The sequence below is a fragment of the Drosophila pseudoobscura genome, chromosome X (genome assembly GCF_009870125.1).
Source record: "Drosophila pseudoobscura strain MV-25-SWS-2005 chromosome X, UCI_Dpse_MV25, whole genome shotgun sequence".
NCBI classification, from domain to species: Eukaryota; Metazoa; Arthropoda; class Insecta; order Diptera; family Drosophilidae; genus Drosophila; species Drosophila pseudoobscura.
Genome location: NC_046683.1, coordinates 13,111,754 through 13,133,115, shown reverse-complemented (window position 1 = coordinate 13,133,115; position 21,362 = coordinate 13,111,754). Strand labels below are relative to the sequence as shown.

General features: G+C 48.7%; 2 protein-coding genes across 2 annotated transcripts; one reads left to right on the top strand and one right to left on the bottom strand.

Annotated features, from left to right (window-relative positions):
- Positions 1 to 7,620: 7,620 nt before the first annotated feature.
- On the top strand, positions 7,621 to 8,822 carry LOC4814732 (antigen 5 like allergen Cul n 1). Its single transcript, XM_001354784.4, has 2 exons — positions 7,621 to 8,246; positions 8,303 to 8,822. Exons 1-2 carry the CDS (start codon positions 7,648 to 7,650, stop codon positions 8,604 to 8,606), a joined length of 903 nt encoding a protein of 300 aa, XP_001354820.2. The 5' UTR covers positions 7,621 to 7,647; the 3' UTR covers positions 8,607 to 8,822.
- On the bottom strand, positions 8,772 to 19,519 carry Muc12Ea (Mucin 12Ea). The gene has a single exon (XM_033384643.1). The coding sequence runs from the start codon at positions 19,399 to 19,401 to the stop codon at positions 8,890 to 8,892; it is 10,512 nt and encodes a 3,503-aa protein (XP_033240534.1). The 5' UTR covers positions 19,402 to 19,519; the 3' UTR covers positions 8,772 to 8,889.
- Positions 19,520 to 21,362: the final 1,843 nt, after the last annotated feature.

The following is a 21,362-nucleotide window of genomic DNA, read 5'->3' as shown; positions in this document are numbered from 1 at the left end:
CCTGCCTCTGCCGCTCGCACAAGAAAGCAACGAACATAAATATAAGACGAAATAAGAAATACAAAAATACAAAATACCAGCGATAATTCAAAAGCCCGCCGCCACCACCACCAGCAGCAGAGGCACACATGTATGTACGTGAGGGCCACCAGAATCCCTGGGTGCCTGGACTGGCCCGGGGATCCTGCCCGCCTGCCCGCCAGCCGCCTTCCTGGCCAACAAATCGCACAACGAAAATCTCGGCCATTATTTGGCATTATTGGAGTAAGCGAATGTTTTGCGAATGCATGCCCTGGCGAGGCAAATGTCTTTAAAATCGACCAAATTGGAAACAAGATTAAAAGGAGGAAGACGGGGCACGAGGCACGAGGCAAGTGGCAAGTGGCACGAGGCAGGACACACCAGACAAAGACCAAGACGTAGCAGAGCGTCTCTCTGCACACGTCCCGGCCTGGTGGCAATAAAGCGCAACAAACAAGCGCCTCGCCCAACACCGAGACCGAGAGTCGTGTCAATATTTTGACTATGTTTTAGCCTTGGCGCTCTGCCGTGCCACCCCGTCCCTTGGCCCTTGGCCCTTGTGTTTGCCTGGTGGCGGCTGAGGCGGCGGCTGAGGCGGCAGCGGCACTCTCCGGAGGTGGCCATGCGCGTCCAGCGTCAGGAATATTGATGCCTGTGGAGCGTGCCGCTGGGAATGCCATGTGGCATTTGACCATGCTCCTCCTCAGCCCCCCCTGGTGTATCTCTCTCGAAAAAAACAGAGACAGAAGACAGGATAAACGACTAAGGGATACCCAGCTCTTTTGGAGACCCACCCAAAAAGTCTTTCCTTGCTGTGGAAGATCTTCTACGAGCCGCTTGCCGCTCTCTTTGCCCTGCTATAAGCATGTGGCATGTGGGGCATGGTCTTGACCGCAGCCAGCGCATGTTAAACACTAAAGAGGGCTCTGGGCTCTGGGCTCTGGGCTCTGGCCATGGGCCAGAATCCATCTTCAAATGGCTGGGACGACATAAATTAGCGGCAGGCTGTGTGCTCGTACTCCTCCGCGGCCGAAACTTTTGCGGCTAGCTGCCTCATATTGCGGCACGCAGTTTATCAAAGTCTGCCTTCTCTCTCTGCCTCTCTTTCTGGACGGCGCAGAACGCTTAACGTAACGCAGGCAAGCTCCAACTTGCGACTGGCGTTGCCGCTGTTGCACATCACGTGACCTGCCAGCCAAATGAAATTCCTAGTCGGCGTCACATGGCGCGCGCACAACGGAACGATTCTGTAATTGAGTTGCCGTCGCATACACTTGCCCCTCCCCCTGCCCCTGCCCCTACCGCTGCTCCCCCTCCCCACTGTATGTGTAATTACTTAAAATTCGTGTCTTGAGGCAGAGCCCCAGGTCCAGGCCCAGCAAGTTGCAAGTTGCAGGTTACAGGTTACACCGTGCTTCGTGACAGTTCTCACATGCTGTTGCATTTATTAATTCAATTTACTGGCAATTACTGCCGGCCCTCCAAATGGATATCAATTACGCAATTTTGCAAAAAAAAAAAAAAAAAAAAAACCAACAATATGCACATTTAATAAAAGAAATCAATCAGGATGTGGGCACATATGTGGGTAAATGATTGTAGGTGGGCGGATATCCAACAAAGGGCACGCAAATGCAGAAACGAAGAGGTCATTTCGGGTCATGTATGTATAAATGGAGGTGTGTGGCGTGGGGGGGTGGATTGAGAGCTCTCTTACATGCTAAGGAAGGCCGGCCCGCGAGCCGTGTGGATCGTGAAAACAGCCCGCTCTTAAAGCGCTGACAGAGAGCGCTGCAACTGGCTGTTAACTGGCGGCGATAACAGGCTGTTAACAGAGAGCTGTAACGATAGCAGTGAGTGGCTGTAAAGAGAGAGCTTTAACCTGGAGCGGTAATAAGCTGTTAACAGAGAGCTGTAACCAGGGGCGGGCTGTTAACAGAAAGCTGTCCCTTCGGATCAGCCTCAGGCTGTTGACAGAGAACTGTAACCGGGAACGATAACAGAAAGCTGTCCCATTGGATCAGTAATAGGCTGTTAACGGAGAGCTGTAGCATCGGTAACAGACTGTTAGTGGAGAGCTGTTCTCCTGGATCAGCGCCCAAGTCTGTTAACAGAGAGCTGTAACGGAAGCAGTGAGAGGCTGTTAACGGAGAGCTTCAACCTGCAGCGGTAACAGACTGTTAACAGAAAGCTGTTCCATTGGATCGGTAATTGGCTGTTAACGGAAAGCATTGAGGAGCATTAACAGACTTTTAACAGAAAGCTGTCCCATTGGATCGGTAATAGGCTGTTAACGGAGAGCGCTCCTCCTGGATCAGCCCCACGCTGTTAACGCAGAGCTTTAAGCTGGAGCGATAACAGACTGTTAAGCTGGTTTGCTCTGCTAACAGCGCTGTTGCCCTGTTCGCGCTTGGCTTGAGAGGAATGATCTTAGCTGCCATTCGGTGTTCAATTCAATTAAAATCACACTATATTCGCGATGTATGCCCTCGTAAATGCACTTTGTGGCTGTCGCACTCAAGCGAGCAATGTACACATACAGAAAATTGTCCAATTTCGCTCTGATGCCCCCAAGCGTCTGCGATGTGTATATGTATTTATGTATATATTTGTGTGATATTTCTATGGCCATTGGCCAAATATCCCACATAATCAACTAAATCAAGACCTGCTTATTTATTTATTTGCAGTCGATAATCAAGCCGCAAAATGCCCAGCACCGCCCCGTCCCGCCCCCGCCCCGCCCCATGATCCCTCTGGGTTGGCGGCAGCGACAGCCCATCGCTCACATGATATTAGTTTTTAATTATGCCACATTTGATTGCATTAACTCCGCTGCACACGCAGTTGTTAACTCCCCTTCGGGAGACACGAAAAGTCCATTCAAAAACAAAACCAGCCTGCGAATACCCTTTCTTTTGCCATGACAAATGCAATAAATGGAAGAGATTATACACTAATACAAATAGCATAATGATCTTTATTTTTACAGACTTTACGATCCATTACAGATGTTTCTGGCCAATCCATGACTCCAAGAGATCCTTCAAATACCCTTCAAATAAGAACCCTGGCTAATCGGTAACATTTAACAGAGTAAACCTTCCATTTCTCTGCTACAAAAACCCACTATAAACCATGAGACTCTCCCTCTCTCTGTCTGTGTGGCGTTTTGGGGGGAAAATCAAACGGAAAAAGGCAACAAAATGCTATGAAAATAAATTATAACCACAAAAATGCAATTTAATACAAATCTAATTCGAGCGCATCAGGCTTTTGCCAGATGTCCAATCCTGTCCTGTCCCGTCCTGTCCTGTCCTGTCCTATCCTGTCTTGTCCTGTCCCGTCCGGTCCCGTCCGTGAGTGCCCTGTCCTGTCTGCGTGGTACGCGACCCCCGTTTATGGCGATTTTTAATTGAAAGCGCGACTTTTGGGCTTTCGACCAGAGCCGCATACACATACACAGATCAAAACGCATACAAACGCACATTAAGCAGCAACAGCAGCAGCTGCATAAATTTCATTAGTAAACTTTTAATTAGAAAAATTTCACCATGAATTTAATTAGTGCACACACACACTGGTATATACATATGTGTGCTGAAACACAAAGCCAAAAATTAAATGTAATAAAATGAGAATGAAAATGAAAATGAAAATAAATGCAACTGGACCCCACCGCCAATGCACAACACCTGACAACGTCCTGACAACACCACCCGCTGCCTGACACGTTAGCCAAGACACAAACCAGAAGCTCATTGCCGCAGGCGGTGGAGGAGGGGGCTAGGGACTTTTTTGATGAGCAGAGGAAAACAGAGCAGAGATTCCCTTGACCAAACGCCCAATTAGATTAAAAAGAGAGCAAAAGATCTAACAAAAGAGCGGGCTCTTATGGAATAAAGGTATGTATGTATGTATATGTGTGTCTCTCTTACCTTTTCTGTTTCTTGAGAAGCCGACGATTCTATCGACACGAAGACAGGATCGACTATCCAACCGCGCGACGATGCCGAACCGAAACCGCAAACGCACACGAAAAAAAACTCAGCAAATTTCAATGCACACTTTTTGTTTGGTAAGGTGAGGCACCACTGCGCCGAGCACTTAACGTGAGAGAGAGTCAGATCACCCACATTTGGAATGCCTCACCTTTCAGTTGAGAAACTTGCCAGCAGAGCGCCGCCGCTAAGAACTTTTACTCTCTTTTCTTACTAATCCTCTTCTTCGCCTACGCCTTTGACCGTTTGCTGATTGAGTGGGAAAGGGACAGAACACCTTATTGGCACAATTATAACGGTGGGTGCTCGGCACACTTTTCACATGAAAAAAAAAGGGTTTTCTGCATGAAATATTATATTTACATATAAACATATGTATATAATATAACTTTTACACTTCACTTGCACATATTAACACACTTTTCTTTCGGCGATCTGCCGTTTTCCATTTTCTGGCACACTTTTTGGACATTTTCCATTTCTATGTTAACACTGCACTACACTACACTTCACTACGCGACATTTTACCGGTTATTTCGTACAACATTTTGCCGAAACGCGGAGCTGACTTGGAAACGCACGCTTGAGCCGGATGAAAAAGAACGAATGCGAGAGCGGTACAAATGCGTTCGTGCCATGCTCTCCTACTCCTACTCCTACTCCTATTTCCAATCACTCTCTCTTCCTCTCCCACTGCAAAAGTAGATCAAAAGAGTGTGGTTGTGTACGCCTGCTATTGCAAATGAGTTAGTGTGGGTGATGAGAGGATTACAGAGCTTGGTGTAGGTGCATTGTGCTCTCCTCTCCCCTGTCACCAGCCCTTCCCGCCACTCCCACTGGTCAGCTTGTATTCTCTACCTCTAGTCTGATTCCTAATTGCTCGCTCATTTGACATTTGCTTTTGCCTTGCTTGCTCTCTCCCACGCCATAATAGGAGAGCGTTTGACCACTGCTTGGTACAGTCGTGTGAGGGGGAGAGGATTACCGTATTCACCTGTTTTGGCATGTGCTTGGGATCGGCTCCCAAAAGAAGGGAAAGTAGTAGAAAATTGTAAGTACAATTTTTAATGGTTTATCGATTCATTCACTCGAGTTTTCTCAAGAGATTCTTTTGACTTTTCTCTGGATGCACGCGACTTGGGCACATCTGCTGCCACTTCTGTATTTGCTGACCCTGAGGTTAAGGTTGAGATGGCGTCACGCTCAACGTGCCGAACTGCCACACACACAATTGGTGTAATTACAGAATGAGGAAGTGCAGCAGCCAGCACAGATGTGTACATATGTATGTGTGTGTGTGTGTGTATGCTAATTATGCTGCCAATCATAAGCCCTGGCTGCTGGGAGGGGGTTTACCCGACGCCCCAATGTATTTTCGTACACATTTTCAGAGTAATTTATGTTTAGTCGCGGCTAAATTTATTGTCTGTATCAAGCAACTACTGCAGCCGTTGACGTCGTCAGCAATTAATCGTTGCGTGATTAATCATTTTCTATGCAAATTATATATTGTACGAGTACCCCATCTCTCAGCTCAAACACGCACCCATCTGCGATCTGGTCTTCCATTTTGACTCGGCCTCCGGACTACCTGGCAGATCTTTAATTACAACAGCCTCTCGAAGAGCCAGAGTTCAGATTCAAATGAAATACGAGTGTGCGGCGGTGCTGTATGATCATTCATAATCATATTTTCTGCTAATAATATGCGACAGAATAAACCCTCAACAACTGCGTCATGGCAATAATAACAAAAAAAAAAAGCCCAGGTCCGACGAGTGTGTAAATTGAATTGCATTCGGAATCGGGTTTGAATATGCATCAGTGATCAGTGATCGATGGGGAAATTGTCTGAAAACAAACAACTCTGAGTAATGAAACATATACCTCCTATCTATAAGAAAAGGCAAAAACCAGCCTAAATAAATATTAATGCAATTTACTAAGGTTTTTCCAAAGGCTTCCCCTGGCCAAAGGGGCCAGGCTTCCTCGCAGCTACAAAAAAGAAACCTCTATCAGGGAGCCCAAAAGAACCCAAAAGATTCTTTGAGTCAGCTATCGCCCCATGGTATTGTATATAGTACGTATACGAGTGCGATGAGCGGGTATTCTGAAAGCGTCTCAATGATGTGATACTCGGTAGAGCCAATAAAACAAAAAGTTTGCTTCACCAGCCGGAACGCAATTGTCCAATAAAGTGGCGAAGTTACGAATACCCTGGCCAGATTCATTAGAAAACTCATAAAGGTTTATTTCCCTGACATTTATACGATCCCTTTATGACAGTTACGTGCCCTGAGCCTGAGCTTTGATTATGTATCTTCGCGGCTAGAAAGCGGACATATAAAGACCCCTCTTTTATGCATAATACATTCATCTATGCAGATCACAGTGGATCACAGCTTTGGACTAGAAATATCACTGACCCAGAGACTCTCGAACGGGCGGAGGGCTTCCATTCTTTTTGGCCATTCAACGTCATAATCATAAGTTCTTCTTCAGGTGTTTGTTTTTTTTTCTTTTTTGGCTTTCTGTTCTGTTTTTGCATAATTCTTTGTTGTTGTTTTCTGTTTTTAGTTGTTTATTTTTAGTGAGCTGTCCGTCGGTGGCAGCATTGTTATTTTAATTAATGCCGCGATTCCGATTAGGTGTGAGGCACGTTTCTGCCGACGCGGCGTTTCTTCAATTTGAGTATCGGTTTTCTACCTCTTTTTTGAGGCGATTACTCTGGCCGATAGGGTCCTATTCTTAACACTAGATGTTTGGAATTCCAAAGGAAATTCAATAAATTTTCAATTTTTAATGATTTGTTGAAGATAAATCATTGTATCCGATAAAGGAATCAATATTGTATAGTTCTATAATAGATTCTACAATAATGCAGTTTTTAGTGATCTATTTCCTTGTAATATGCAAATCTGTTCAGTGTTTTTGGACAAGGATACACCCTTAGTTCCAGTTCTGTAGAGCTGTTCAATATACAATCTCGAACTGCTTTCAATGGTGGCTGTAGATAGTACTTATAGTAGAATTCATCAGACTATGAGAGTATCAAATGATTCGGCATCTAGCGTTTTTCTCTGTGGATATTGTTAACGGAATTTGGTCGGGTCTAGTTCTGTAAAGCTGCTTAGATGGAACGCCAATAATTCCCCGACTTGGCCACTTACCGGCAATTGGCAATTGCCTTGAAGCCAGCATTTTTCCCACACTTGCTTTGGGGCCATTGGGCACTGGGCACTGGGCTTTGAGCCACTGATTATACCACTTACACGGAGGAGGGGCAGACCCATAAAGCGCCATCAGCGATGAACCGCCGCCGAGTAGCCACCGAGTAGCCGCACAGCCAAACCGGTTACCCGGTGGTGGCGTTCCAGTGATGGCTGGTGCACTGCTGCAATGCCGGAAGCTCGATCGATGTCTTGGAAGGAAACCAGGGATGAGCAAGCCGAAGCCAAGCCCATGGGGGAAAAGCAGAACCAGTTCTCGGGCTCTGGCCCAACCCTAAGCGATGGGGAAAGGCAGCTAGAGCGACGCTGAAGCTTTGGGGCTCTCCTCCATTCCCATTCATTCATAAACCAAAACTGCCGCTCGACCTTAGCTCAGTTGCTTGTGGACCGTCGAGATGCCGAGATTATCGAGCAAGTGCAGTGTCGCCGCCGCCGCCGCCGCAGTGCTCCTCATCTTAGTGGGATCGAGGCTTAGTGGATTAGAGGCAGCCACAGCTCCAGGCACAGGTGGAGGAGGATACTGTGCACCATCGCTCTGCCAGCTGTACAATGGCAGTCATGTGGTGCAAGTGCCGCATACGGCGTGCGGCAACAACGGCAGCTTTGGCGCCCAATGCGGCAACGACCCAAAGATACTGGCCATGAACGACCGAAGACGCCAGCTACTGCTGGACATGCACAATCTGGCCCGCTCGAAGATTGCCAGCGGAGAGCTAGCTGGCTACAAGAGTGCCACACACATGCCGCTGCTGCGGTGGGATGGAGAGCTGGAGCAGATGGCCGGACTGCATGCAAAGCGCTGCCAATTCGCGCACGACAAGTGCCGGAATACGCCGCGGTTCCAGTTCAGTGGCCAGAATATCGGATACTTTTGGATTGGACGCGAGTTTAAGTCGCACTCGAGGCGCATGAAGTCCTTTGTGCTCAACTGGTTCAGAGAGTACCTGGATGCGAATCAGACCTTCATTGACAGCTATCGCCCGCATCCGCAGGGGTAAGTGGCACTCTCTAGGTGGGTCCCCATCACGTCTAAGCCATCTCTACTCACAGCAAGAAGATCGGTCACTTTACCCTGCTCGTCTCGGACCGTGTGCATCGCGTTGGCTGTGCCGCTGTCCGGTTCCTCGAGCCCCAGGCCAGCAGATACCAGTTCATGCTCACCTGCAACTATGACTACAACAACATCTACAATGAGCCCATCTACCAGTCGGGTCCGGCGGCCTCCAAGTGCATCCAGCATCACGTGAGCGACAAGTTCCCTGCTCTGTGCGATTGGCGGGATGCCGCCTACGACTACGACAGCGACGAGAGCGCCGAGGATGGCAACACGCTCGACAACAACATACCTCTCTAAGACACCGCCCCTTCCCTACACGATAGATCTGCTGTTTAATCGGAGAGTGATATCTTAGCCCCCGCCCCCACCTTGTATAGGATTCTTCTTTTTTTTATTAGAACTTAAGCCAAAATCCCTCAAAAATCCCACCCTCTAGAGAAAAAGATCAACTGCCGATCGCTTCTTTTATCTACACCTGATGATCGTTTATTAAAACACAAATATGAATATTTACATTGATTAGGGCCTTAGATAATCTGTTCCCTTAATTACTTAATTACCCTCCCCTCCATCCGTCTGTCTATACAGCTGCCTCTGTCGTCGCTGGGGCCGCCGATCGGTCAACATCGAAGATGTTGAACGGTGGTAGTGAAGCAGTCGTGCGTCCAGTCGTGCTTGTGATTGGTCCATCCGTCGTCCTCTCCGTTGTTCGCTCTGTCGTCTGAAGAGTCGTCGGCTTGGTTGTTGCATCTGTGGGTTTGGCAGTCGTTGTCTTTGATGGTTTCAGAGTCGTCGACTTGGTTGTCTCATCTGTGGGCTTAGCAGTCGTTGTCTCTGATGGTTTCAGAGTCGTCGGCTTGGTTGTTGCATCTGTGGGTTTGGCAGTAGTTGTCTCTGATGGCTTCAGAGTCGTCGGCTTGGTTGTTTCATCTGTGGGTTTGGCAGTCGTTGTCTTTGATGGTTTCAGAGTCGTCGGCTGGGTTGTTGCATCTGTGGGCTCAGCAGTTGTTGTCTTTGATGGTTTCAGAGTCGTCGGCTTCGTTGTTTCATCTGTGGGTTTGGCAGTCGTTGTCTCTGATGGCTTCAGAGTCGTCGGCTTGGTTGTTTCATCTGTGGGTTTGGCAGTCGTTGTCTTTGATGGCTTCAGAGTCGTCGGCTTGGTTGTTTCATCTGTGGGTTTGGCAGTCGTTGTCTCTGATGGTTTCAGAGTCGTCGGCTTGGTTGTTTCATCTGTGGGTTTGGCAGTCGTTGTCTTTGATGGCTTCAGAGTCGTCGGCTTGGTTGTTTCATCTGTGGGTTTGGCAGTCGTTGTCTTTGATGGTTTCAGAGTCGTCGGCTTGGTTGTTTCATCTGTGGGCTCAGCAGTTGTTGTCTTTGATGGTTTCAGAGTCGTCGGCTTGGTTGTTGCATCTGTGGGTTTGGCAGTCGTTGTCTTTGATGGTTTCAGAGTCGTCGGCTTGGTTGTTTCATCTGTGGGCTCAGCAGTTGTTGTCTTTGATGGTTTCAGAGTCGTCGGCTTGGTTGTTGCATCTGTGGGTTTGGCAGTCGTTGTCTTTGATGGTTTCAGAGTCGTCGGCTTGGTTGTTTCATCTGTGGGCTCAGCAGTTGTTGTCTTTGATGGTTTCAGAGTCGTCGGCTTGGTTGTTGCATCTGTGGGTTTGGCAGTCGTTGTCTTTGATGGTTTCAGAGTCGTCGGCTTGGTTGTTTCATCTGTGGGCTCAGCAGTTGTTGTCTTTGATGGTTTCAGAGTCGTCGGCTTGGTTGTTGCATCTGTGGGTTTGGCGGTCGTTGTCTTTGATGGTTTCAGAGTCGTCGGCTTGGTTGTTTCATCTGTGGGCTCAGCAGTTGTTGTCTTTGATGGTTTCAGAGTCGTCGGCTTGGTTGTTGCATCTGTGGGTTTGGCAGTCGTTGTCTTTGATGGTTTCAGAGTCGTCGGCTTGGTTGTTTCATCTGTGGGCTCAGCAGTTGTTGTCTTTGATGGTTTCAGAGTCGTCGGCTTGGTTGTTGCATCTGTGGGTTTGGCAGTCGTTGTCTTTGATGGTTTCAGAGTCGTCGGCTTGGTTGTTTCATCTGTGGGCTTAGCAGTCGTTGTCTCTGATGGTTTCAGAGTCGTCGGCTTGGTTGTTGCATCTGTGGGTTTGGCAGTCGTTGTCTTTGATGGTTTCAGAGTCGTCGGCTTGGTTGTTTCATCTATGGGCTTAGCAGTCGTTGTCTCTGATGGTTTCAGAGTCGTCGGCTTGGTTGTTGCATCTGTGGGCTCAGCAGTTGTTGTCTTTGATGGTTTCAGAGTCGTCGGCTTGGTTGTTTCATCTGTGGGTTTGGCAGTCGTTGTCTCTGATGGCTTCAGAGTCGTCGGCTTGGTTGTTTCATCTGTGGGTTTGGCAGTCGTTGTCTTTGATGGCTTCAGAGTCGTCGGCTTGGTTGTTGCATCTGTGGGCTTAGCAGTCGTTGTCTCTGATGGTTTCAGAGTCGTCGGCTTGGTTGTTTCATCTGTGGGTTTGGCAGTCGTTGTCTTTGATGGCTTCAGAGTCGTCGGCTTGGTTGTTTCATCTGTGGGTTTGGCAGTCGTTGTCTTTGATGGTTTCAGAGTCGTCGGCTTGGTTGTTTCATCTGTGGGCTCAGCAGTTGTTGTCTTTGATGGTTTCAGAGTCGTCGGCTTGGTTGTTGCATCTGTGGGTTTGGCAGTCGTTGTCTTTGATGGTTTCAGAGTCGTCGGCTTGGTTGTTTCATCTGTGGGCTCAGCAGTTGTTGTCTTTGATGGTTTCAGAGTCGTCGGCTTGGTTGTTGCATCTGTGGGTTTGGCAGTCGTTGTCTTTGATGGTTTCAGAGTCGTCGGCTTGGTTGTTGCATCTGTGGGTTTGGCAGTCGTTGTCTCTGATGGTTTCAGAGTCGTCGGCTTGGTTGTTGCATCTGTGGGCTTAGCAGTCGTTGTCTCTGATGGTTTCAGAGTCGTCGGCTTGGTTGTTGCATCTGTGGGTTTGGAAGTTGTTGTCTCTGATGGTTTCAGAGTCGTCGGCTTGGTTGTTGCATCTGTGGGTTTAGCAGTCGTTGTCTCTGATGGTTTCAGAGTCGTCGGCTTGGTTGTTGCATCTGTGGGCTTGGCAGTCGTTGTCTCTGATGGCTTCACAGTCGTCGGCTTGGTTGTTGCATCTGTGGGTTGGGCAGTCGTTGTCACTGATGGTTTCAGAGTCGTCGGCTTGGTTGTTGCATCTGTGGGTTTGGCAGTCGTTGTCTCTGATGGCTTCAGAGTCGTCGGCTTGGTTGTTGCATCTGTGGGTTTGGCAGTCGTTGTCTCTGATGGTTTCAGAGTCGTCGGCTTGGTTGTTGCATCTGTGGGTTTGGCAGTCGTTGTCTCTGATGGCTTCAGAGTCGTCGGCTTGGTTGTTGCATCTGTGGGTTTAGCAGTCGTTGTCTCTGATGGCTTCAGAGTCGTCGGCTTGGTTGTTGCATCTGTGGGCTTAGCAGTCGTTGTCCCTGATGGTTTCAGAGTCGTCGGCTTTGTTGTTGCATCTGTGGGTTTAGCAGTCGTTGTCTCTGATGGTTTCAGAGTCGTCGGCTTGGTTGTTGCATCTGTGGGTTTGGCAGTCGTTGTCTCTGATGGTTTCAGAGTCGTCGGCTTTGTTGTTGCATCTGTGGGTTTGGCAGTCGTTGTCTCTGATGGTTTCAGAGTCGTCGGCTTTGTTGTTGCATCTGTGGGCTTATCAGTCGTTGTCTCTGAAGGTTTCAGAGTCGTCGGCTTGGTTGTTGCATCTGTGGGCTTAGCGGTCGTTGTCTCTGATGGTTTCAGAGTCGTCGGCTTGGTTGTTTCATCTGTGGGTTTGGCAGTCGTTGTCTCTGATGGTTTCAGAGTCGTCGGCTTGGTTGTTGCATCTGTGGGTTTGGCAGTCGTTGTCTCTGATGGTTTCAGAGTCGTCGGCTTGGTTGTTGCATCTGTGGGTTTTGCAGTCGTTGTCTCTGATGGTTTCAGAGTCGTCGGCTTGGTTGTTACATCTGTGGGTTTGGCAGTCGTTGTCTCTGATGGTTTCAGAGTCGTCGGCTTTGTTGTTGCATCTGTGGGTTTGGCAGTCGTTGTCTCTGATGGCTTCAGAGTCGTCGGCTTGGTTGTTGCATCTGTGGGTTTGGCAGTCGTTGTCTCTGATGGTTTCAGAGTCGTCGGCTTGGTTGTTGCATCTGTGGGCTTAGCGGTCGTTGTCTCTGATGGTTTCAGAGTCGTCGGCTTGGTTGTTGCATCTGTGGGTTTGGCAGTCGTTGTCTCTGATGGTTTCAGAGTCGTAGGCTTGGTTGTTGCATCTGTGGGTTTGGCAGTCGTTGTCTCTGATGGTTTCAGAGTAGTTTGCTTTGTTGTTGCATCTGTGGGCTTAGCAGTCGTTGTCTCTGATGGTTTCAGAGTCGTCGGCTTGGTTGTTGCATCTGTGGGCTTAGCAGTCGTTGTCTCTGATGGTTTCAGAGTCGTCGGCTTTGTTGTGGGCTTAGCGGTCGTTGTCTCTGATGGTTTCAGAGTCGTCGGCTTTGTTGTTGCATCTGTGGGTTTGGCAGTCGTTGTCTCTGATGGCTTCAGAGTCGTCGGCTTGGTTGTTGCATCTGTGGGTTTGGCAGTCGTTGTCTCTGATGGTTTCAGAGTCGTCGGCTTGGTTGTTGCATCTGTGGGCTTAGCGGTCGTTGTCTCTGATGGTTTCAGAGTCGTCGGCTTGGTTGTTGCATCTGTGGGTTTGGCAGTCGTTGTCTCTGATGGTTTCAGAGTAGTCGGCTTGGTTGTTGCATCTGTGGGTTTGGCAGTCGTTGTCTCTGATGGTTTCAGAGTAGTTTGCTTTGTTGTTGCATCTGTGGGCTTAGCAGTCGTTGTCTCTGATGGTTTCAGAGTCGTCGGCTTGGTTGTTGCATCTGTGGGCTTAGCAGTCGTTGTCTCTGATGGTTTCAGAGTCGTCGGCTTTGTTGTGGGCTTAGCGGTCGTTGTCTCTGATGGTTTCAGAGTCGTCGGCTTTGTTGTTGCATCTGAGGGTTTGGCAGTCGTTGTCTCTGATGGTTTCAGAGTCGTCGGCTTTGTTGTTGCATCTGTGGGCTTAGCGGTCGTTGTCTCTGATGGTTTCAGAGTCGTCGGCTTGGTTGTTGCATCTGTGGGTTTGGCAGTCGTTGTCTCTGATGGTTTCAAAGTCGTCGGCTTTGTTGTTGCATCTGTGGGTTTGGCAGTCGTTGTCTCTGATGGTTTCAGAGTCGTCGGCTTGGTTGTTGCATCTGTGGGCTTAGCAGTCGTTGTCTCTGATGGTTTCAGAGTCGTCGGCTTTGTTGTTGCATCTGTGGGTTTGGCAGTCGTTGTCTCTGATGATTTCAGAGTCGTCGGCTTTGTTGTTGCATCTGTGGGCTTAGCAGTCGTTGTCTCTGATGGTTTCAGAGTCGTCGGCTTGGTTGTTGCATCTGTGGGCTTAGCAGTCGTTGTCTCTGATGGTTTCAGAGTCGTCGGCTTGGTTGTTGCATCTGTGGGCTTAGCAGTCGTTGTCTCTGATGGTTTCAGAGTCGTCGGCTTGGTTGTTGCATCTGTGGGCTTTGCGGTCGTTGTCTCTGATGGTTTCAGAGTCGTCGGCTTGGTTGTTGCATCTGTGGGCTTAGCAGTCGTTGTCTCTGATGGTTTCAGAGTCGTCGGCTTGGTTGTTGCATCTGTGGGTTTGGCAGTCGTTGTCTCTGATGGTTTCAGAGTCGTCGGCTTGGTTGTTGCATCTGTGGGTTGGGCAGTCGTTGTCTCTGACGGTTTCAGAGTCGTCGGCTTGGTTGTTGTATCTGTGGGTTTGGCAGTCGTTGTCTCTGATGGTTTCAGAGTCGTCGGCTTGGTTGTTGCATCTGTGGGTTTGGCAGTCGTTGTCTCTGATGGTTTCAGAGTCGTCGGCTTGGTTGTTGCATCTGTGGGTTTGGCAGTCGTTGTCTCTGATGGCTTCAGAGTCGTCGGCATGGTTGTTGCATCTGTGGGCTTAGAAGTCGTTGTCTCTGATGGTTTCAGAGTCGTCGGCTTGGTTGTTGCATCTGTGGGTTTGGCAGTCGTTGTCTCTGATGGTTTCAGAGTCGTCGGCTTAGTTGTTGCATCTGTGGGTTTGGCAGTCGTTGTCTCTGATGGCTTTAGAGTCGTCGGCTTGGTTGTTGCATCTGTGGGTTTGGCAGTCGTTGTCTCTGATGGTTTCAGAGTCGTCGGCTTTGTTGTTGCATCTGTGGGTTTGGCAGTCGTTGTATCTGATGGTTTCAGAGTCGTCGGCTTGGTTGTTGCATCTGTGGGTTTGGCAGTCGTTGTCTCTGATGGTTTCAGAGTCGTCGGCTTGGTTGTTGCATCTGTGGGTTTGGCAGTCGTTGTCTCTGATGGTTTCAGAGTCGTCGGCTTGGTTGTTGCATCTGTGGGTTTGGCAGTCGTTGTCTCTGATGGTTTCAGAGTCGTCGGCTTGGTTGTTGCATCTGTGGGTTTGGCAGTCGTTGTCTCTGATGGTTTCAGAGTCGTCGGCTTTGTTGTTGCATCTGTAGGTTTGGCAGTCGTTGTCTCTGATGGTTTCAGAGTCGTCGGCTTTGTTGTTGCATCTGTGGGCTTAGCGGTCGTTGTCTCTGATGGTTTCAGAGTCGTCGGCTTGGTTGTTGCATCTGTGGGCTTTGCGGTCGTTGTCTCTGATGGTTTCAGAGTCGTCGGCTTGGTTGTTGCATCTGTGGGTTTGGCAGTCGTTGTCTCTGATGGTTTCAGAGTCGTCGGCTTGGTTGTTGCATCTGTGGGTTTGGCAGTCGTTGTCTCTGATGGTTTCAGAGTCGTCGGCTTTGTTGTTGCATCTGTGGGCTTAGCAGTCGTTGTCTCTGATGGTTTCAGAGTCGTCGGCTTGGTTGTTGCATCTGTGGGTTTGGCAGTCGTTGTCTCTGATGGTTTCAGAGTCGTCGGCTTGGTTGTTGCATCTGTGGGTTTGGCAGTCGTTGTCTCCGATGGTTTCAAAGTCGTGGGCTTTGTTGTTGCATCTGTGGGTTTGGCAGTCGTTGTCTCTGATGGTTTCAGAGTCGTCGGCTTGGTTGTTGCATCTGTGGGTTTGGCAGTCGTTGTCTCTGAAGGTTTCAGAGTCGTCGGCTTTGTTGTTGCATCTGTGGGTTTGGCAGTCGTTGTCTCTGATGGTTTCAGAGTCGTCGGCTTTGTTGTTGCATCCGTGGGCTTAGCAGTCGTTGTCTCTGATGGTTTCAGAGTCGTCGGCTTGGTTGTTGCATCTGTGGGCTTAGCAGTCGTTGTCTCTGATGGTTTCAGAGTCGTCGGCTTGGCTGTTGCATCTGTGGGTTTGGCAGTCGTTGTCTCTGACGGTTTCAGAGTCGTCGGCTTGGTTGTTGCATCTGTAGGCTTAGCGGTCGTTGTCTCTGATGGTTTCAGAGTCGTCGGCTTGGTTGTTGCATCTGTGGGCTTAGCAGTTGTTGTCTCTGATGGTTTCAGAGTCGTCGGCTTTGTTGTTGCATCTGTGGGTTTGGCAGTCGTTGTCTCTGATGGTTTCAGAGTCGTCGGCTTTGTTGTTGCATCTGTGGGCTTAGCAGTCGTTGTCTCTGATGGTTTCAGAGTCGTCGGCTTTGTTGTTGCATCTGTGGGTTTGGCAGTCGTTGTCTCTGATGGTTTCAGAGTCGTCGGCTTGGTTGTTGCATCTGTGGGTTTGGCAGTCGTTGTCTCTGATGGTTTCAGAGTCGTCGGCTGGGTTGTTGCATCTGTGGGCTTGGCAGTCGTGGTCTCTGATGGTTTCAGAGTCGTCGGCTTGGTTGTTGCATCTGTGGGTTTGGCAGTCGTTGTCTCTGATGGTTTCAGAGTCGTCGGCTTGGTTGTTGCATCTGTGGGTTTGGCAGTCGTTGTCTCCGATGGTTTCAAAGTCGTGGGCTTTGTTGTTGCATCTGTGGGTTTGGCAGTCGTTGTCTCTGATGGTTTCAGAGTCGTCGGCTTGGTTGTTGCATCTGTGGGTTTGGCAGTCGTTGTCTCTGATGGTTTCAGAGTCGTCGGCCTGGTTGTTGCATCTGTGGGTTTGGCAGTCGTTGTCTCTGATGGTTTCAGAGTCGTCGGCTTTGTTGTTGCATCTGTGGGCTTAGCAGTCGTTGTCTCTGATGGTTTCAGAGTCGTCGGCTTGGTTGTTGCATCTGTGGGTTTGGCAGTCGTTGTCTCTGATGGTTTCAGAGTCGTCGGCTTGGTTGTTGCATCTGTGGGTTTGGCAGTCGTTGTCTCTGATGGTTTCAAAGTCGTGGGCTTTGTTGTTGCATCTGTGGGTTTGGCAGTCGTTGTCTCTGATGGTTTCAGGGTCGTCGGCTTGGTTGTTGCATCTGTGGGTTTGGCAGTCGTTGTCTCTGATGGTTTCAGAGTCGTCGGCTTTGTTGTTGCATCCGTGGGCTTAGCAGTCGTTGTCTCTGATGGTTTCAGAGTCGTGGGCTTGGTTGTTGCATCTGTGGGCTTAGCAGTCGTTGTCTCTGATGGTTTCAGAGTCGTCGGCTTGGTTGTTGCATCTGTGGGCTTAGCAGTCGTTGTCTCTGATGGTTTCAGAGTCGTCGGCTTGGTTGTTGCATCTGTGGGCTTTGCGGTCGTTGTCTCTGATGGTTTCTGAGTCGTCGGCTTGGTTGTTGCATCTGTGGACTTAGCAGTCGTTGTCTCTGATGGTTTCAGAGTCGTCGGCTTGGTTGTTGCATCTGTGGGCTTAGCAGTCGTTGTCCCTGATGGTTTCAGAGTCGTCGGCTTGGTTGTTGCATCTGTGGGTTTGGCAGTCGTTGTCTCTGATGGTTTCAGAGTAGTCGGCTTGGTTGTTGCATCTGTGGGCTTAGCAGTCGTTGTCTCTGATGGTTTCAGAGTCGTCGGCTTGGTTGTTGCATCTGTGGGTTTGGCAGTCGTTGTCTCTGATGGTTTCAGAGTCGTCGGCTGGGTTGTTGCATCTGTGGGCTTGGCAGTCGTGGTCTCTGATGGTTTCAGAGTCGTCGGCTTGGTTGTTGCGTCTGTGGGTTTGGCAGTCGTTGTCTCTGATGGTTTCAGAGTCGTCGGCTTGGTTGTTGCATCTGTGGGTTTGGCAGTCGTTGTCTCTGATGGTTTCAGAGTCGTCGGCTTGGTTGTTGCATCTGTGGGCTTAGCAGTCGTTGTCTCTGATGGTTTCAGAGTCGTCGGCTTGGTTGTTGCATCTGTGGGTTTGGCAGTCGTTGTCTCTGATGGTTTCAGAGTCGTCGGCTTGGTTGTTGCATCTGTGGGTTTGGCAGTCGTTGTCTCTGATGGCTTCAGAGTCGTCGGCTTGGTTGTTGCATCTGTGGGCTTAGCAGTCGTTGTCTCTGATGGTTTCAGAGTCGTCGGCTTTGTTGTTGCATCTGTGGGTTTGGCAGTCGTTGTCTCTGATGGTTTCAGAGTAGTCGGCTTGGTTGTTGCATCTGTGGGCTTAGCAGTCGTTGTCTCTGATGGTTTCAGAGTCGTCGGCTTGGTTGTTGCATCTGTGGGTTTGGCAGTCGTTGTCTCTGATGGTTTCAGAGTCGTCGGCTTGGTTGTTGCATCTGTGGGTTTGGCAGTCGTTGTCTCTGATGGCTTCAGAGTCGTCGGCTTGGTTGTTGCATCTGTGGGTTTGGCAGTCGTTGTCTGTGATGGTTTCAGAGTCGTCGGCTTGGTTGTTGCATCTGTGGGTTTGGCAGTCGTTGTCTCTGATGGTTTCAGAGACGTCGGCTTGGTTGTTGCATCTGTGGGCTTAGCAGTCGTTGTCTCTGATGGTTTCAGAGTCGTCGGCTTGGTTGTTGCATATGTGGGTTTGGCAGTCGTTGTCTCTGATGGTTTCAGAGTAGTCGGCTTGGTTGTTGCATCTGTGGGTTTGGCAGTCGTTGTCTCTGATGGTTTCAGAGTCGTCGGCTTGGTTGTTGCATCTGTAGGTTTGGCAGTCGTTGTCTCTGATGGTTTCAGAGTCGTCGGCTTGGTTGTTGCATCTGTGGGTTTGGCAGTCGTTGTCTCTGATGGCTTCAGAGTCGTCGGCTTGGTTGTTGCATCTGTGGGCTTAGAAGTCGTTGTCTCTGATGGTTTCAGAGTCGTCGGCTTGGTTGTTGCATCTGTGGGTTTGGCAGTCGTTGTCTCTGATGGTTTCAGAGTCGTCGGCTTGGTTGTTGCATCTGTGGGTTTGGCAGTCGTTGTATCTGATGGTTTCAGAGTCGTCGGCTTGGTTGTTGCATCTGTGGGTTTGGCAGTCGTTGTCTCTGATGGTTTCAGAGTCGTCGGCTTGGTTGTTGCATCTGTGGGTTTGGCAGTCGTTGTCTCTGATGGTTTCAGAGACGTCGGCTTGGTTGTTGCATCTGTGGGCTTAGCAGTCGTTGTCTCTGATGGTTTCAGAGTCGTCGGCTTGGTTGTTGCATCTGTGGGTTTGGCAGTCGTTGTCTCTGATGGTTTTAGAGTAGTCGGCTTGGTTGTTGCATCTGTGGGCTTAGCAGTCGTTGTCTCTGATGGTTTCAGAGTCGTCGGCTTGGTTGTTGCATCTGTGGATTTGGCAGTCGTTGTCTCTGATGGTTTCAGAGTCGTCGGCTTGTTTGTTGCATCTGTGGGTTTGGCAGTCGTTGTCTCTGATGGTTTCAGAGTCGTCGGCATGGTTGTTGCATCTGTGGGTTTGGCAGTCGTTGTCTCTGATGGTTTCAGAGTCGTCGGCTTGGTTGTTGCATCTGTGGGCTTGGCAGTCGTTGACTGTGTTGGTGTCGGAGTCGTGGTCTTATGGGTTGTCTTTATTGTGGTTTCGAATGTTGGCTTGGGGGTGGTAGCCCTGCTTGTCGTGGGACCTGGCCCGCAGTCGTGCGGAGTTGTCGTGCTGTGTCCGCAGTCACTGGACGGGGTGGTTGGGAGTGGAGTGCCACAGTGGTGTGGAGTTGTCGTGTCGTGCGGGCAAGGTGTCTTCGTGGGCGCTGGACTAGTGATCCTGTGCTCGCAGGCCGGCGTGGTGGGATGCTGCTTGCAGGGTGGCTGCGGCGGCCTTATTGTCGTGATGCTGGTCTTATTATTGCAGGGATTACGGAAGTGGAGCAAAATCTCGTTCGGCTTCGCGCCCGGAACGATGCGAATGTGTGGCCCGAAGAGGGTAAAGGCGGCTGTAGTGGCCGCCAGAAGGCAAATGACGAACAGTTGCATCTTGTCAACGTGTTGCTGCCTTTTGCTTTTGCCAGCGTTTATCCTGTGTCCTGTATCCTGTTTTGGGGGCGATCCGTGCACTCGAGTGACACCCTCGATACTGAGCTTTCCCGCCCACACAGATACCATATTTAAGGGTGTACCGCCCCCAGGGCGTTTGTCAGGTTCGGGTCTGTGCTAAAATTTGCATTCCATCGACGTCACGAAAGCGTTACCTCGATCGATCCCCCGACGGATGCGTTGGCCCCGATCCAAGCACGCTCCGGATTCCATAAGCCTGTCGCCCTGTCCATGCCCATCGGCATCGACTTGCGTAAGCCATCGGCTGTATGCAGTTGAACGTCAGGGCCAAGGGCTCACGTTCAACACAGACAGCATTCTGTCACTCAACCAACCATTCAATTCATGACCCATTGAACCGAACCATTCAAGAGTAGTCGTCGTTTTTTTTTAAAACGTTTTGCAATTTCAACGATTTTTTGTTTTTATTACGCTTCTTTTTTCGGTGTAGTCGCATTGAATGGAGCTTTGCTTTTGCATTTGGCATTTTGCATTTGCTTGCGGACACATTTTGTCGGTAAGAGAGTAATAATAATAATAATAACTTTAATATTCATTTGTGCTGAGTTGTTCTTGATCTTTTCGCTATCCACAAAACATTTAATAGATAATAGCAAAGACTATACAATACCAAGGTGTTGCCTGAGCGACCAAAAAGCTGTTTTTTTATGACGCCCTCCCCCCCTATATACCCGTGTTCGGCTGCTCAGCTCGTCTGGGTCTCAGAATCCTTCAACAAATACAAAGGCTTTAAAGCGACGTAATTTTCTGTCCGGTTGTTCTTTAGCAAAAAATACACAGTCTTTGGCTACACACAACGTACATAGATCGAGACTCGAGACCCTTTTAGGTCGCAAGATAGCAAAAATATCTACACTGCTTGGGCATGATTCAGACCAGCCATGGTCAGAAGGTATTGTATAGTCTTTGATAATAGGCATCTCGTTCTATAGTATGTATTCTGTGTTCTCTGTTCTCTGTTGTGTCTGTCTTTCTGTGTAATTTGTTGCACCCGTATACAGTGCACGCTCGACAGAGTGAACGAACCGAAGAAAGTCAAGTACAAGTCAAGTATGTACTATATATTTGTTCCTATAACAATTTTCCCTAATGATTGCACCTATATGTTTTATGTTTGTTTTCGATTTCGATGGTGGATTGTACACAATTAATAACGATTATGTTAAGAATATCTCTTCATCAATAGTACGTTTATGATATTTCATTGTGGGGCAATGGAAAAGTGTTAGTTATAGGCTTGTTTGTTTTCTGGGCATATTTCTCCAATGATTATGTAACACAAGGTACAGTCTTCAAACATGTTGTTGTTGTTGTTGTTGTGCTTTGACAATTATGTTCAATTATTGCAAACATTTGTGCGTTGCGAATTCAATTTAAAGTAAATTTATGAAGGCTTACTTTTCTTGGCAGTTTTCTATCCTTATCGTTCTTACATACATAGATAGATAGATTCTATAGGGATACACAACACTGATCCCAATTTTGATTTCACTGATTTTAACGATTTACGATATACATACGATACCTATACGATTTACGCGTTTTACGATTTACGATTTACGATTTACATTTTGTTTCTGTCATACAACTTGTAAACTTTGATTGAATTACTTTTCCTCTACTTTCTTTCGTGTCAATAACTAAAAAGTTATTCTCATTTAAAATTCATATCTTCCAATCATTCCATCATTCCATCATTGACTATGGTATGGTATTCCTATGGCAGCTATATATCTTGTATGACCTATAATGTTACGATCTTTTGGTGTCACGATTTGTTACAGCAAAACAGGCTCTGAGGTAAGACCCGCCCTGGGTACACAAGGGCGGCTGTACAACTGAGGGGACAACAGATATATGCTTTCAAGCTGGATATAATC

Bases quoted from the DNA above. Each gene is read 5' to 3' on its own strand.
- LOC4814732 (XM_001354784.4), top strand. From the start codon at position 7,648: ATGCCGAGATTATCGAGCAAGTGCAGTGTCGCCGCCGCCGCCGCCGCA. The intron at 8,247-8,302 runs GTAAGTGGCACT...CTCTACTCACAG, and splicing joins TATCGCCCGCATCCGCAGGG to CAAGAAGATCGGTCACTTTA.
- Muc12Ea (XM_033384643.1), bottom strand. From the start codon at position 19,401: ATGCAACTGTTCGTCATTTGCCTTCTGGCGGCCACTACAGCCGCCTTT.